Below are 18007 nucleotides of genomic sequence, written 5' to 3' on the forward strand. Positions count from 1 at the left end.
AAAACGCACAGAGGTGTAGTGTGCCAAGGCAATTTGATCGCATGGGCGTAGCTTCGTTTCCTGGAGGGCTACGACGAGCGGACGGTGCAAGCGGAGCAGCAACTTCAAGTCCTCTCGGTTGGAGCGAATGCTGCGAATATTCCAGTGAATAAGTGCCATCGTAAGAAAAGGAAGATGATAGAAGGGGTCACCTCGAAGGCCGCTTAGGGCCTGGCTTCGAGCGAGCACTGCCGCCGCTATCAGTAGGCGGACAGTCATCGTCCTTTGGGTCTATAGGGTCATCGGCCATCTCGGAAGGATGGCCGGGAGGGGGAGCTTCCTCCGCCGGTGAACGGCCAGATGTACGGCTACCAGCGGTGCGGCCAGGCGAAACGGATGACGGCCTGGGGCGGCAACCGCTGGGTGGCGCACGAGAAGAAATGCGCCGTGGCGGAGAAGGAGAACTGTGCTTCCTATGCGCCTTTTTCGAAGGACGTTTGGTGGAAGTACCGGTCGAAGGCTGGGAGGTCGAGGTACGGAGGAAGTCTGCACGGGATGGTTCCTTCTTGAAGGCCCGTGCATCTGACTTCAGGGTCTTCGTCTTAGCAGAAGCTGAGGAAGGGGCTGGTGTCTGTGGGGTGGTGGGAGGAAGAGGAGACGTCGATCGCGCGATCTTAGCACTGGCCGAACGGACGACCGTGGTGCTGAAGGTCAGATCGCATGTCTGGGTTGCTACCTCCCGGGTAGTCCAAGGAGAGGCGAGGACAGTGCTGTATTTCCCCGCTGGGAGCAGCGTGGGCTTCCTACTAGCCAATAGCTTGCGAGCAGCCGAGGTGGACACTTTCTCTTTGACCCGAATTTCTTGGATACAGCGTTCTTCCTTATAGACAGGACAGTCGCAGGAGGATGCGGCATGGGCACCCTGACAGTTCACACAACGAGGAGACGGAGGTGGACAGTCACCCTCATGGGCATCCCTGCCACAAGTGACACATTTAGCCGCATTGGAACAAGACTGTTGAGTGTGATTGAAACGCTGACACTGGTAGCAGCGCGTAGGTGTCGGGACATAGGGGCGAACAGAAATAACCTCGTAGCCCGCCTTGATGCGCGATGGCAGCTTAACACTATCGAAGGTCAAGAAAAGTGTCCGGGTCGGTACAAGGTCATTGTTGACCTTTTTCATGACCCTATGGACAGCCGTCACGCCCTGCTCAGCGAGGAAAGATTGAAGCTCCTCGTCAGTCAATCCGTCGAGGGAGCTAGAATAGGCTACACCACGAGACGAATTCAAAGTTCGGTGGGCCTCCACCCAGACAGGGAACGTGTACAGGAGGGTGGCCCGAAGCAGTTTTTGTGCCTGAAAGGCACTCTCAGTTTCTAGTAATAAGGTGCCGTTAAGCAACCTGGTACAAGATTTGACAGATCCGGCTATGGCATCTACGCCCTTCTGAATAACGAAAGGGTTAACAGAGGAAAAATCCTTTCCGTCCTCAGATCGAGAAACTACGAGGAACTGTGGGGCAGGCGGTAGTACTTTTGTCACTGTTGGCTGGTCACGTTTCCGTTTTTGGGTCGAAGTCGAGAGAGATGGAGTAGAATCCATTGCGGAGGAATCCCCCATGATTGCCAGCGTCTCCGATGGCGCGCTCCTTCCTTGTGGGGATCCTCTCAGAGGGCACTCCCGCCTTAGGTGAATGTTTACACCTCAGGTCACACCTCCCGAGAAACAGACGGAGGGACCAATCGGCATGGTCAGAAGGTATCAGCTCAGGCAATCACCCCTCCCCGGGCCTGGCCTTTACCAGGGGGTACGCGCGTGCCTTACATGTCTACCCAGGGCGGGGAATTACGCGTTACCCCGTCACCGGCTACGCGTGCAAACGCGTGGGTCGGCCTTCAGGCACGCACAGGGAGGAAGGAAGAAGAGGAAAAAGAAGAGAGAGGGAGAAAGTGGACAGACTGTCTCAAACGCCGAGGCGGAGACCAGAGAAGACAAGGAGAAGAAGGCAATGAGAAGGCAAGGAGAAGAAGGCAATGAGAAGGCAAGGAGAAGAAGGCAATGAGAAGGCAAGGAGAAGAAGGCAATGAGAAGGCAAGGAGAAGTCAAGGGAAAGAGTAAGGAAGACAGTGAGGTGGAGAAGAGCAAAGAAAGGAACCAACAAAAGGAAGGAAGAAACGAGAAGTGAAAAACCAAAAGGACCACAATAATAGGTCGAGGAATCGTCCGTCTCCGGACGCAGGCGCTAACTACCCCCGTGAGGGGGATGGACTCCTTTTAGTCGCCTCTTACGACAGGCAGGAATACCTCGGGCCTATTCTAATCCCCGGACCCGCAGGGAGAGAGAAGGCAAGGAGAAGAAGGCAATGAGAAGGCAAGGAGAAGTCAAGGGAAAGAGTAAGGAAGACAGTGAGGTGGAGAAGAGCAAAGAAAGGGACCAACAAAAGGAAGGAAGAAACGAGAAGTGAAAAACCAAAAAGACCACAATTATAGGTCGTGGAACCGTCCGTCTCCGGACGCAGGCGCTAACTACCCCCGTGAGGGGGATGGACTCCTTTTAGTCGCCTCTTACGACAGGCAGGAATACCTCGGGCCTATTCTAATCCCCGGACCCGCAGGGGGGACGGAATGGGGGTAAGGAATGAAAGAGGAGCCATCTGCTAGAAGTTTGCACAGGGCACCACTTAATCATGGCTAACACTTTGTTTATAATGTTCAGACAGATTTAGGAACCAGGTTTTAAATTTTAAGACATTTCCAGGGGCAGATGTGGACTCTGACTACAATCTACTGGTTATGAACTGTAGACAAAACTGAAGAAACTGCGAAAAGGTGGGAATTTAAGGAGATGGGATCTGGATAAACTGAAATATCCAGAGGTTGTAGAGTGTTTCAGAGAGCATTTGTTAACAACTGACAGGAGGAGGAATGGGTAGCTTTGAGGGATGGAATAGTAAAGGCAGCAGAGGATCAAGTAGGTAAAAAGACAAGAGGAAACATCTCACAAATGGCTAAACAGGGATGGCTAGAGGACAAATGTAAGGATGTAGAGGCATATTTCACTAGTGGGTAAGATATATATGCTTACTGGAAAATTATGAAGACCTTTGAAGAAAATAGAACCACTTGTACGAATATCAAGAGCTCAAGTGGAAAACCAGTTCCAAGCAAATAAGAGAAAGCAGAAAGCTGGAAGGAATGTATAGAGGGTCTATACAAGGGCGATGCACTTGAGGGAAATATTATGGAAATTGAAGAGGACATAGATGAAGGTCAAATGCGAGCTATCATACTGCATGAAGAATTTGACAGAGCACTGAAAGACCTAAGTCGAAACAAGGCCACAGGAGTAGACAGCATTCCATTGTAACTACTGATAGTATTGGGAAAGCCCAAACTCTGCCATCTGGTGAACAACATGTATGAGGCAGGCGAAATACCCTCAGACTTAAAGAAGAATATAATACTTCCAATCCCAAAGAAAGAAGGCGTTGACAGGTGTGAAAATTATCGAACATCAGTTTAATAAGTTATGGCTGCAAAATACGAACACGAATTCTTTACAGACGGGTGGAAAGACTGGTGTAGAAGCCGAGCTCAGGGAGGATATGTTTGGATTCTGTAGTAATGTTAGAACACGTGAGGCGATACTGACCCAATGACTTATCTTAGAAAATAGATTAAGGTGAGTATGTATGGTGAAATTGGTCAAAAAAAGTGATGTTTTCTGATTATTATCTCATAATATTATCTGATCTCTCTTGAATAATTTTATGCATCATTTGTACATTAATTACAATTAGAAGTGTACTTTTTATGATTTGAAAGTCAATAGCGCAAGTGTAAAAAAAATCCAGTCTTTCTGCATTGACTTGCTATCTCTGGAACTATTCAACCAAAAAGGCTGTGGTTTTCAGCTACTTGTACCTTGAATTCATGTTAAGAGAGCAGATGCATTGTGTAAACAGAAATGACAGTATTGCACATGCATCTTGTGGATTTACTTTGTGGGTGTATTGTTTTGTAGGTGTTCAACTGTAAACATATTGGTTTGGTGTACTATTATCCGTTCTTATACCTTTTTTCAACAAGACAAAAAGAAAGATTTTGTTTAAGAAGCGATGTTTCCATGGAAATCAGCATATGACAGGATCTGAATCCATTGCTGATCCTGAAATAGGTGTTTCACAGGCACATGAAAAGGACACGCCAACTTGAAAAGGACACGCCAACTACTGCTTTGAGGATGAAACTCTGAAACCATGAGGATTTATTTATTGACAAAGGAGATCATGTAAATAGTTTAGGTTATGTTTTATTAGATTTCAATGTGTTAGGACAAGTTTTACAAGATACTGTATCATGTAAGGTTTGTGGTGGGCAAATTAGCATCTTTGAGGGTACATCTGTGAAGAATGAACTAGCTAACAAACTTGTTCAGTGAAAAGTTTGCACGCTCCCTACATCACTTTGGACTTCTCAGAAGTGCAAGAATGACTTGTTTGAGAGCAATGTTAGATTGTTGTATGGAATGAGGTGCATAGGTAAAGAATTGACTGCAGCTCAAGTATTATGTGCGATGCTGAACTTGTCAAACCCACCAACCATATCAAGTTAAGTACACAGAAGTAATTGGTGAATGTGTCAAACCTGTTGCTGTTGCTTCTATGAAAGCCACTGCTAAAGAAGCAGTGCTAACAAAATACTGCCATCAGTGTAAATCAGTAGACAATGAAGCAAGTGAAAGACACAAAACAAATTGTGCTAAGAATTATGAGGGAACTAGCGGGGGTATGGAGGCTGCTGCAGTTGTTTCTATGTTCAGACGCTCACAGCACAGCAGGAAAGAGGTGTGTGCTATACTGAGTACTTGGGGGATTGTGATTGAAAGGCCTTCAAATCAGTCATGGTAAGCCAACCTTATGGCAAAAAAACATATTTTGAAGATTGAATGTGTGGGCCACATTCAAATACAAGTGGGAACAAGTCTTCAAGAATTGAAGCAGACAAAAGGAAAAAAGAATTTATCAGATGTAAAGACTCTAAATGGGAAAGGAAGACTTACAGACAAAAACACTGATGAATTCCAACAATATTACGGAATGGCAATAAGGAACAACACACATGATCTACAAGGAATGAAAAGAGCAGTGTGGGCTACATTCTTCCACAAATCATCCACTGATGAGACACCTATATATGGTCTCTGCCCACCTGATGCTGATTCATGGTGCAAGTCCCGCTAAGCTCAGGCAGCAGGTACAGAGGAAAAATTTAGGCACAAAAACAGCATACCATTTGCAATGATAGAGGTAATTAAGCCAATATATAGAATATTAGCTCATCCTGATCTTCTTTCAAAATGTCTCCGTGGTCGAACACAAAACCCGAAAGAGTCTTTCAATAATGTCATTTGGACCCGCATACCAAAAAATGTCTGTGTATGCATGGAAACTCTATGCTTGGGTGTTTTTTATGCTATGATAATGTTTAATGATGGTAATAAGGGTACTAGAGCAACTTGGTATCACTCCAGGACCCAACACACTGCAAGACTTCCAGCGAATGGATCGACTCAGGATCATGAAAGCGTAGCATGCAGTAGAGGAAATGACTAAGAAACAAGAGGCAGGAAAAGAAGGAAGCTTCTACCTTTGCAGGATGATCAAGTGCATGATCCAGATAAAGCTGGCATGGCTCCATATGTGAGTTAATATCAAACGAAATGTTTAAACTTGATTTCCCGGATATGACTTTTTTTTTAAATTTTTGACCCATTATCACAGGAACTATTTCAGATACATATGTCTTATTTTACACTATGTTACCTCTTAATATACTGCACCTGTTAAACCACCAAAACATCTCTCCTTGTAATGGTTTTTACTTAGAGAAGGAACAGTGGACTTTCTTAAAAAATTGAACACAATTTTTGAAAAATCATAACTGATTATTTGTCACCATATTCTGATCCTGGTTCAGTAATCAGAAAAGGAGTGAAACTATACTTCCTAAAATTTCAGATCTCTATCTCTCAAAGGTTCTGAGATAATGGGTCATCAATATTGCAAATTTAACACTGTAGATATAGGACGTACATATTCCCCTTAAAGAAAGACAAACATACGTTTCTAGCATTTGTAGACTTTGACAAGGCTTCTGAGAATGTTGACTGGAATATTCTCTTTCAAATTCTGAAGGTGGCAGGTCAAATGCAGGGAGCGAAAGGCTATTTACAATTTGTACAGAAACCAGATGGCAGTTCTAAGAGTTGAGGGGCATTAGGGAAGCAGTGGTTGGGAAGGGAGTGAGACAGGGTTTAGCCTATCATCGCTGTCATTCAATCTGTATACTGAGCAAGCAGTAAAGGATACAAAAGAAAAATTTGGAGTAGGAATTAAAAGAAGAGAAGAAATAAAAACTTTGATGTTGCCGATATTTTAATTCTGTAAGAGACAGCAAAGGACCTGGAAGAGCAGTTGAACAGAATGGACAGTATCTTGAAAGGATATAAGATGAACATCAACAAAAGCGAAATGAGGATAATGGAATGTAGTCGAATTATATCAGGTGGTGCTCAAGGAATTAGATTAGTAAATGAGACACTTAAAATAGTAGACGAGTTTTGCTATTTGGGGGGCAAAATAACTGATGGTGGTCGATGTAGAGAAGATATAAAATGTAGACTGGCAATGGCAAGGAAAGCGTTTCTGAAGAAGAGAAATTTGTTAACATCGAATATTGATTTAAGTGTCAGGAAGTCGTTTCTGGAAGTATTTGTATGGAGTGTAGCCATGTATGGAAGTGAAACATGGACGATAAATAGTTTGGACAAGAAGAGAATAGAAGCTTTCGAAATGTGGTGCTACAGAGGTTGGTAGCACATGTTCTGAGGCATCAAGGGATCACCAATTTAGTATTGGAGGGCAGCATGGAGGGAAAAAAACGTAGAGATAGGCCAAGAGATGAATACACTAAGCAGATTCAGATGGATGTAGGTTGCAGTAGGTACTTGGAGATGAAGAAACTTGCGCAGGATCATGTAGCATAGAGAGCTGCATCAAACCAGTCTCTGGACTGAAGAACACAGGGACAGGTATTCAACAGGAACAGAAAAAAGTAAGGACAGAAATGACACTATAAACATATATTCTTTATCTCGAGAGCTACCAATGCTTTTCTTTCTTTTTCTTTTTCATCTCTACGCGTTTTACACTTTATGAAAATGTTCGTAAAACATGCAACTTTGTTTAACCGTCAACATAAAACCCTGAGTTAAGTCACTTTTAATATTTGACAGAAACTTAAAATCCCGAATATACTCGGGCAACCTAGGAACAAACCTTCAAAAAAAACAAAACCGCACTTACATCTATTTCATGCCAATAGTAAAGTGTCTGTCCACTAAAGAGCAACCAGTGCTACATATGTAGCCTGGCTGTTGAGGTAGTTCGCACTAGATATTGCCTTTACTGTGTGCAGCTTTGGATAGTCAACAACAAAACAGAAACTTTCAGACTCTCTCCTATATTGTTGCTTGGCAATGCTTTCAAAGAAAACGATGGCTGTAATGCTCCCGAGCTTCACATTGAATTCGGTGGCTCAGAAAGTGAAGAAGAATGTGATGTTACTTCCTTAGAGACAAAGTGACAACATTTCATCAGCTGACTGAAAAGTGCTCATCAGCAGTATGACATGAATGCGCCTACTGTGCTCCGGCCAGCTAAACCGAGATTTATGTTCACAGAAAACTGTTGTGAAATACGTAGTTAAACTTCGTGGCTCCACCGAAACTAAAAAATGACTGGGTTTCGGGATTTTAGTCGAAGTCCAGTGCAAGAGTATACTCAGGATTTTATTATTGGTGCTCTTCAAAATTTTATAACGAATTATTTTGAGCTTTAAAAGATGTCTTTATATGTCTGCATGTAATGTCATTCACTATACGATGTTTCTCATTAATAAAAACTACTGTTTTCTGGAACATCATCAGCCAGAAATCAAACCTGGATAGCCCACACGGCAACAAGCATTATACCACAGAGCCGTGTGAAGTGCATAATTTCACATTTCTACACATTACTTTTAAATCTTATCAAGATCCACCGGAATATTTCTGCAACTTTCTTCTGTCAATACTTCATTATACATAATAATACTACATGCAAAGACTGTGAGACTACTATTACTATTTTCTGTCATGTCATTAATACACAACATGACCTGCAAGAGTCCCAACACACTTTACTGAGGAATGCCTGAAGTTACTTCTGCTTATGTTGCTGTCTCTCCATCCAAGATAACATGTTGCATGCTGCCTACCAGGAAATCCTCCACCACATCATAAATTTTATTTGATACTCCATATAAGCATACTTTTGTTAAAAACAACGTGGTCAAGAAATACTGCATTCATCTGATTGCCCGAATCCATGGCTTTCAGGAACGTATGTGAGAAAAGTCCAAGTCGAGTTCCACACGGTTGACGTTTTCAGAATCCGTGCTGGTTAGCTTCGAGCAGGTCAGTCTATTGTGAATAGCTCATTATGTTTGAGCATAGAATATAGTCTAGGACCCTACAACAGATGGACATTGATAAGATTGGACAGCAGTTTTGTGACCACTTCTGCTGCTCTTGTAGTAGACCATAGAGACCTGAGCATTTCCCAAACTCTCAGCACAGTTATTAAGGGATCTATCTACTACGAGGCTTGTTTGATTTTGATAAGTCTGGTTAAAAAAAAAAAAAAAAAAAAGTTTGTTTCGTAAACAACTCACCTTACTTCTCCACAGTCTTCTTTGAGGGATATACACTTGGTCCAGGGATTTTCCAACTATTTCATCCCATCAGAAAAACAGGTTCTGTCAAACCCAGCAAAATACTCGTTAACTTACTGCCACTTCATCATTTGACGAAACTTTCTTCCCAGCAAACCACAGTTCCAGGAACTAGTCACTTGCAGCTATGTCTAGTGAATTGGGTGGACGAGGAACCAATTCAAAGCCAAATTGATGTACTTTCCACACTGTTATCACTGATGTGTGGGATGGTGCACTATCCTGGTGAAAGAACTTTTTTGCGCGCCAACCTTTATCTTTTTTTCAGTCAACCCAAGTTTCAAACAATCCAACAAAGAAGTGTAATAGGGTGAAGTTATATTTCTGCCTTTTTCCAAGTAGTCTATGAGAATTATTCCTTGGGAATCCCAAAAAGCAGTGGTCATCACATTATCAGCTAACAAAACAGTCCTTGCTGTCTTCAGTGCACTTTCATCAGCCTTTCTCTATTGCTTTGACTGGCGTGTAATGATGGATCCAGGTTTCATCCACAAATTGGCAAAAAAAGTTTTGCAGGTTGCAGTTAAACATCTCCAGACACTTTTAATGAAATGTTGTGACATTTGTGCTTTTTGTCTACTGTGAACGATTACGGCAACCGCCTCGTACACACAGCTTCTTCACAGCCAATTCTCTGCATAGGATATTATGCAATCGATCAACTGAAATGTCTACTGTCTCAGCTATGTCAATAATTCGGTGGTCTTACATTACCACAACATTTTGTCCACGACTTCCTTTGTGGTGACTTCAATTGGACAGCCAGATCGTGCTTGTCTGATCACATTTAAATTCATTATTCCAAAAGTAAATGGTCTTCAATGATGGTGCAGAGTCCACGTGAATTTCATCCAATTCTCTTTCCATCTGTGTGGCAGTCCAATCCTTAAGATGAAAATGTTTAATAACTGCAGCAAACTGTTTCCCCATTTTCAGTTGCAGTTGGCACTGATCAATTCAGAAAGCTGTCAACAATAAACTGTACACTTTACATGGTGAAATTCTTTGTGATCCTTAGAATAATCAAGCTTACCAATCATGAAGGCACAACAAAAACGTTGTTCTCTCTGATGGAAATTTGTCAGACTCTTCTAACCACCCTTGTAAATATAATGATTATAATAGCAGTTTACTTAGCTGCAAATTCTGTATAGCATCTGAGAGGGATTCTACTGGGTCCTAGAGTATCGATTATTTTAAAAAATTTTAACTGTTTCACAATGCCACTGGTAATAATACCTGTATCACTCGTCTATGCAGTGGTCCAAGAAGTAACCTAAGGCACTACAGATGTGTCTTGCGAAGGAAAGCAACATTTGGAAACCAACTTCAAAATTTCTACTTATGCTTTGCTCCCCTAAATTCAGTTCCTGTGTCGTCCATAAGTGGTTGGACACTATCTTAGGTGCCTTAAGGATGAGCCGAGAAATGCTAGTTAGAGTGCTGTAGCTGAAGGTCACAGGTGTTGCTTCTACCAATTACAGCTCTTCTGAACTTCCATTAGGCTCAATAAGAAGAGCCTGGAGGGATCGTTCTGATCACCACACAACTTCCTTATTCTTGTGCTTATAATAAAAGAGAATCTACAGAATGGTTGAGACTTCATGCTCAAATCCCTGTTTCTGTGTGTCTATATTTACTTTGATGAGTCCTTGATGCTTGCCAGTAATGCTGTAAATTCTATCCACCACAGTAAAGGCATGCAAAGTCTGTAAATATCTTGCTGGAGCGCACCAGAATATGGTAACAAGTGTCATCACTTAGTAAGAACTTTGTGATTACATTAAATAAGGCTTTCACAAAACCAATGTTAAACTGTTGTCTCAATCACTTATTTACAGTGTAAAAAACACTGATTTTTATAACCATAACCTCTTATCCATTACAGATAAAATCAGATGCCACCAAATATGTTGCTAGTTTCAATTCCTAACCATTTCCTCACTGACATTTGCACAATAAAGTGTGTTAGTTGCAAGTTTCTTTTTATTTCTTATGTGTACATTAACAGTTTTCACAACCCATGCACTGAAACATGAAAAAATGTTCACTTTAAGACATAAGCGAAAAATATAAAAGAATCTGTTGGACACACTGATTTTCAAATATCTGATTGCACTGGTGACTTCTGCACTGCCGCATAATGGACAAAATACTGGAGTATGGAATATCAGACCAGCTGTGTGATTGATGGAAGAGTTTCTTGCACAAAGATCATCATATTATTCTCAATGGAGAGAAGTCTTCAGTTATAAACTTAACTTTGGGCATATCACAAAGGAGCAGCAGTAAAGTTGGCTGCGTGCTTTCGAAAGTACTGTGATTATGGTGAGACTGTACATTCACGACATACCACAGTTGCCACAACTTACGGAATGACCTTCGTATATTGCCTTGCAAATGCTCTGCAGTCCATTCAAAATACACACACACACATTTCATTCATAGTTCCACCATTCACATCTTCCACTTTTAAGTTCTGTCATGAGACCTGAAAATTCTCCAAGAGATTGAACAAGGTTCTTCTATAGATAAAAATTGTATGCTCCCTTCGAGCACACAAACAAAATTACTCAGCAGTGATGGCATACAACTGTATTTATGAGTTGGGGCAGTTATTAAATTAACAGTTTCCTATAATTAATAGCTCATCAAATGCATAATTACAGAGACAGTCTGTAACTTAAGGAACAAGATAAAGGCGTACCACTTTCTGCAGAATACTCTACAGATAATTTAAGTAGAACATACAGTAAAAAGTTTTATGAAAATATCTAGGGTTAGGGAGTGGGTAGTGGGAGGTTTGGGGGGTGGGGGGAGGCATGTGTACACGCGCGTGCCAGGAGCAGGGTAAGGAATGAGAAAAGGCTAGGAAGAAAGATTCACAAACTTCATGGTAAAAAGCAAAGCACAAACAAATGCTACAAAAGTTTTATCATACCTTTTGGTTTGCCAGGGACATATGACCAGTGTAGATGTACTTGAGGAGGCTCTTAAAAGCACTTAATGAGGTTCCCTTAAGCTCAATTTCTGATTGCTGTGATTCTCGAAGTCCACCAAAAAGCATAGCTCTGCAATTAGAAAAAACACCTATTACTTTATCAAGGTACTGTATAGAAAGGTATCATTAACAGCAAAGTTGACACAAGTGATCAAAAGTTGACACAAGCGATCAAAAGTTGACACAAGCGATCAAAAGTTGACACAAGCGATCAAAAGTTGACACAAGCGATCAAAAGTTGACACAAGCGATCAAAAGTTGACACAAGCGATCAAAAGTTGACACAAGCGATCAAAAGTTGACACAAGCGATCAAAAGTTGACACAAGCGATCAAAAGTTGACACAAGCGATCAAAAGTTGACACAAGCGATCAAAAGTTGACACAAGCGATCAAAAGTTGACACAAGCGATCAAAAGTTGACACAAGCGATCAAAAGTTGACACAAGCGATCAAAAGTTGACACAAGCGATCAAAAGTTGACACAAGCGATCATAGCAGAGCTTGAATGTTTACTATTGTCCACAGCTCATCAATTGTGCTTATGGGGGCATCGGCAATACCGTAGCAGAGGGAGGGCAGTACGAATTGGCAAACAACATATAATTACATTTTGTTCCAGACAACAGAGTCATATTTATCTACAATAATGATGGAAGCTGAAGAAATTAATTAAAATAGTGACAGTCTAAGAAGGGGAAAGTAAGCTGAAGACTTGAATAACTTTGTGACTAAGGTAGTCCATGCAGCTATGTTAGCTATAGTACTGTGCTGTGGTGGTGTCATGACTAACATACCTGTCTAGAAAGCAAGACGACTCAGTTTCAAGGCCAAGCAACAACACAAATTTTAATTCATTTTGTCAGCTTCCATCATTATCGTAGAGCAAATAACAGTTCAGCTGATCAACATTCGCATAATTGACGCTCTACTGTAACATCTTTACACTGACTAATTCTATAGTGTCTGACATTTTCCCCCCCTCATCCTGTCTCCCCGTACCAATGTACCACACTGCCCAATAATTATAACTATTGAAATGCTGCACACTTAAATGCTACTGACCACTTTTCCAGGAGTCAATTAATAACAATGGGTAATAAGTTTACAGTGGTCCATTCTTCATACACTGAGTACATAGTGATATTCTGACACACAAAACTGAAAATTCCAATCCCATTTCTGCTTTGATGATCAATGATACCACTTATCCGAAATCTCTAGCAACTTCTGTTTCTTGCCAAAAACATGGCGAGCTTATAATAATTTCTTGGCACCAAAAAGCTTTGTCTTAAACATATAGCAGTACAAAAACTATGATTCAAGTTTCTGAAGACCTGCAAAGAAATAACCATGCCACAATGCCACCTGCCACTTGTACTTTATCAGACTGCTTAATGCATTATCAGCAACAAGGACAAGTTGTAAAATGAAAGCAAGAGCCGATTACAAATATCGCGATTGTAGCAATTTTGTGAGAGTCACACATTTTCTTCATCTAATGGCAAGCCACTAGCAATCATGGTTGGTAGGTTTAAAGGCAGGAGAAGGGACCAAACTACGAGGTCATCAGTCCCTTGTTCCTAATAAAACAATGCCAAAAGTGTGAAAATGAAATGGACAAAACATATAATACAAAATGGAAAGAAAGGGAAAGCCATTAAGAATGAAGGGAATGCAACGAACACTAAAAGGAACAAGAGAGAACAAGAAAACAACAGAGACACTAGAAACAGAAGAGAGTAAAACACGAAAGCACATTACAGTGGTTGGCCAACCATGAGAATAAAAAGGGCAAGCCAGCCACTCTGCAGCACATTAAAACCTCCACCCTAAAAGCACTAGGATGGAGATGACATAGGGACAAAGGACATGCACTGAAAACTACACAGAAGTATAAAACCCACTCCCACAGATAAAACGTAAAACTAAAGGTGCTGTGGAGGCGTTGTCGCCCACCACTAAAGGCAGGGTGCTGGGAAGTTAAAAGTCTGCCGCACAGCGGCTAAAAGTGGGCAGTCGAGCAAGAGGTAGACGACTGTCATTTGGGAGCCACAGCGACACTGAGATAGGTCCTCGTGATGGAGTAGGTAACCACGCATTAGCCACGTATGGCCAATGGAGAGCCGGCAGAGGACAACTGATTCCCTGCGAGAGGCCTGCATGGAAGACTTCCACACATTCACAGTCTCCTTAACAACACACAGTTTGTTGTGTGTGCTGTTATGCCATTCCATCTCCCAAAGCCGAAAAATCCTCCGGTGTAAGACAGAACACAGGTCAGCTTCGAAGATGCCTATCTCCAGAAGCAGTTTCTGCATCACCTTTTTGGCCAGCCTGTCGGCAAGTTCGTTTCCGGGGATTCCGGCATGCCCTGGGGTCCACACACACACACACACACACACACACACACACACACACACACACACCACGGAACAGCATGACTGTTACCGGGCATAGATGGACTCCTGAATGGACACTACCAGAGGGTGGCGAAAGTAGCACTGGTTGACAGCTTGTAAGCTGCTCAATGAGTCAGAACACAGGATAAATGACTCACCAGGGCATGAGAGGATGTACTCAAGAGCACGAGATATGGCCACCAGCTCTGTAGTGAAAGCACTGCAGCCAACTGGCAAGGAGTGCTGCTCAATATCTCCTCCGTGAACATATGCAAAGCGTACGTGACCATCAGCCATTGAGCCGTCAGTGTAAACCACTTCAGAGCCCCAGAACAGGTCAAGAATAGAGAGGAAGTTACAGAGGGTTAACGGAGTCCTTAGGGCCATGCAAAAGGTCCAGATGAAGCTGAGGCTGAGGCGTACACCATGGAGGTGTATGTGAAAGGACCGCAAGTAGAGGTGGTATAGGGAAGCAGTCAAGTTTGGAGAGAAGGAACTGCACACAAACCAGAATCGTTAGCCCCCATTTTGGGCTGTCGACGCGGGAGATGGATTGCCACGGGCGGGGAAAAAGGAGACGGTAATTCGGATGCTCAGGGGAACTATGAATGTGTGCTGTGTAACTGGTGAGCAGTTGCGCATGTCTGATCGGCAGTGGAGGGACACCAGCCTCCACCAGTACACTGGTCACCAGACTCGTCCTAAAAGCTCCTGTCACTAATCGAACCCCACAGTGGTGTACAGGGTCGAGTAAATTCAATGCTGAAGGCACTGCCGAATCATAAACCACACTCCCATAGTCTATTCAGGATTGGACAAGGGCCCCGTAGAGCTGTAGCAGCGTACAGCGATCTGCACCCCAATTGGTGTTGCTCAGGCAGTGGAGGGCATTGACGTGCTGATATCACTTCTGCTTAAGCTGACGAAGATGAGGGAGCCAAGTCAATCGAGCATCGAAAACCAGTCCTAGGAATTGATATGTCTCCACTACAGTGAGTGGATCATCATTAAGGTAAAGTGCGGGTTCCGGATGAACGGTACGACGCTGACAGAAGTGCGTGGCACATGACTTTGCAGCTGAAAACCGGAAGCCATGGGATAGAGCCCATGACTGCAACTCGTGCATGGCTCCCTGGAGGTGCCACTCAGCAACAACAGTACTGGAGCAGCAGTACGAAATGCAGAAGTTGTCTGCATACGAAGAAGGTGAGATGGAGGGCCCGACAGCTGCTGCTAGACCGTTAATGGCCACTAAAAAGAGAGAAACACTCTGCGGGTCTCCATTCTCCCAGATATAGATAGAACTATGGGAGTCATCAACTTGGACACGGAAAGTACGGAGCGACGGGAAGTTTTGGATAAAAATCTGGAGTGCTCCCCCGGAGACCCCACTCACTCATACAATGTGGCAAGAATATCTCACCAAGTCATGTCGTATGCTTTACGGAAGTCAAAAAAGACGGCAATCAAGCGTTGCCACTTGGAAAAGGCTATTTGGATGGCAGACTCAATGGACACAAGATTATCAGTAGTAGAGTGACCCTGCAGAAGCTGCCCTGACATGGAGCCAGCAAGCCACGTGACTCCAGGACCCAACCCAACTGCCAACATACTATACACTATACATTCCAGCAGCTTACAAATAATGTTGGTGAGGCTGATGGGCCGATAGCTATCCACATCAAGTGGGTTTTTACCAGGTTTGAGCACAGAAATGATGGTGTTCTCCTGCCATTGCAATGGAAAGACACCATCACACCAGATCCAGCTGAAGATGATGAGATGTCGCTTGCAGTCAGATGAGAGACGTTTAATCATCTGGCTGTGGATGCGATCAGGCCCAGGAGTTGTGTTGGGGCAATGTGCAAGGGCACTAAGGAGCTCCCACTCTGTAAATGGGGCGTTACAGGATTCACTGTAGTAAATGAGAGGACATTCCCTTCCAGCCGCCGTTTGAGTGTGCAAAAGGCTGGGGGGTAATTCTCCGATGCAGAGGCTCAGGCAAAGTTCTCAAAGTGCTCGGCAATCGCGTTTGCCTCGGTACATAACTAGCCATTTATGGTAACACCGGGGACAGCTGTTGGAGTCTGGTACCTGGAAAGACATTTGATCTTCGCCCAGACGTGTGGCACCCGGTGGTGGAGATGTATCTCTCCCAACACTCCTCCTTCCGTTGTTTGATAAGGTAGTGAATACGGGCACAGAGCCATTTGAAGCTGTGAGGTGCTGCAGCGGAGGGTGCTGCTTATGCCGCTGTAATGCTCGCCAACGCTCCTTAATTGCTTCAGCAGCTTCCGGTGAGTACCAAGGGGCTGCCTTACGCCTCAGGCACCCTAAAGAGCAAGGGATTGCTTTTTCTGCCACAGAAACAATTGTGGTAGTCACCTGCTCAACCATCACAGTGATGTTACCATGTGGGGGAGATTCAGTAGTGACAGTAGAGGTGGAAATTCCCCAGTCCGCCTTGTTCAAAGCCCATCTGGGCAGGCGTCCATGTGCCTGACGAGGGGACAGTGACAGGAAGATGTGGAAGTGTTCACTACCACACAGGTCGTCATGTGCTCTCCAGTGGATAGATGGGAGAAGTCCTGGGCTGAAAACTGATAAATCGATGGCCGAGTACCCTGAGCCACAATGAAATTTGTGGCGGCCACAGTACTTAAGAGGCAGAGGTAGAATTGCAACAGTAAGTTTCGATGTTTCTGCCTCGGCCAGTTAGCAAGGTACCACCCCACAAGGGGTTATGGGCATTAAAATCTCCCAGAAGTAGGAAAGGTTTAGGGAGTTGATCAATCAGTGAGCTAATACATTCAGGAGTACTGCACCATCTGGAGGAAGATATACATTGCTGACAGTTATTTCCTGAGCCGTCCTTATTCTGACAGCCACAGCTTCAAGAGGGGTTTGAAGGGGCACATGTTCACTACAGGACGAGTTTAGGACACACGCCAACTCCACATGACACTCGATTATAGTCGCAACGGTCCCTGTAATGTCCCTTATAGCCGCAGAGGGCAGGGGTCCGCATTGCTGGGAACCAGGTTTGCTGGAGGGCAATGCAGATAGCAGGTGTAAAGCTCAACAGTTGCCGTAGCTCAGCCAGGCGATGGAAAAAAACCGCCGCAATTTCACTGGAGGATGACATCGTGAAACTGGGAAGGCACGGAACATTCAATGAGGCAGTTTATGCCTCACAGTAACCTGCTGCCACTGATTTATTGCCTGAGCAGTCTATATCCATTGTGTCTGAGGGTCTGGCGAGATCTAGGTTCTCAGTAGACGCCAAAATCCTCATTCTCAGCTGCAGAGCTCCTTGGTCTTAGTGGTTTTCTTTTTGATTTCTCTCGCTGCTCCTTGAGTTTCCCTGGCTGGGAGGACTTCACTGGCTCAGTCTCTGGGACTGAGGATGAGCGTGAAGCCTTATAACCAGCTGCTTTTGGGTTCTTCATGGGCTCTTCATCCACTGGCTAGTGTTGTCTTTCCCACTAGAAGAAACGTGGGAAGGTTCCCAAGGGACCCCTTCCTAGCGAGAGAAGCCAAAGAAGCCTTACGCTGCTCCGGCTTAGAAGTGTGTACGGATGTCCCCCATGGTTGGGGAGGGGATGGGGGGGTGGGGTGCTGCTCCCGAAGTAGGTGGTGCAGGAGCAACAGGGAGGGAAATGCCCCCCCCCCCCCGCCCCCCAATCAATGGGGCAGGTGTAGTCTTCCGGCTCTGAAAGGTGACCTGAGATGGCGAAGCTGACTGTGCCAGAACTGTTGTAGCAACGGCTTAAGATGATGTCATATG

The 18007-nt window shown here is 43.9% G+C and overlaps 1 protein-coding gene across 3 annotated transcripts in view; it reads right to left on the reverse strand.

The window, feature by feature from the left end:
• LOC126106338 (BTB/POZ domain-containing protein 9) overlaps positions 1-18007 on the reverse strand; it is a 116685-nt gene that overhangs the window by 68840 nt on the left and 29838 nt on the right. For all 3 annotated transcript variants that reach the window (XM_049912588.1, XM_049912590.1, XM_049912589.1), the window contains exon 3: positions 11760-11889. In XM_049912588.1, the coding sequence (XP_049768545.1) occupies positions 11760-11889 (130 nt within the window). The remainder of the gene's footprint in view (positions 1-11759; positions 11890-18007) is intronic.

Source organism: Schistocerca cancellata, chromosome 10 (genome assembly GCF_023864275.1).
Source record: "Schistocerca cancellata isolate TAMUIC-IGC-003103 chromosome 10, iqSchCanc2.1, whole genome shotgun sequence".
Lineage (NCBI taxonomy): Eukaryota > Metazoa > Arthropoda > Insecta > Orthoptera > Acrididae > Schistocerca > Schistocerca cancellata.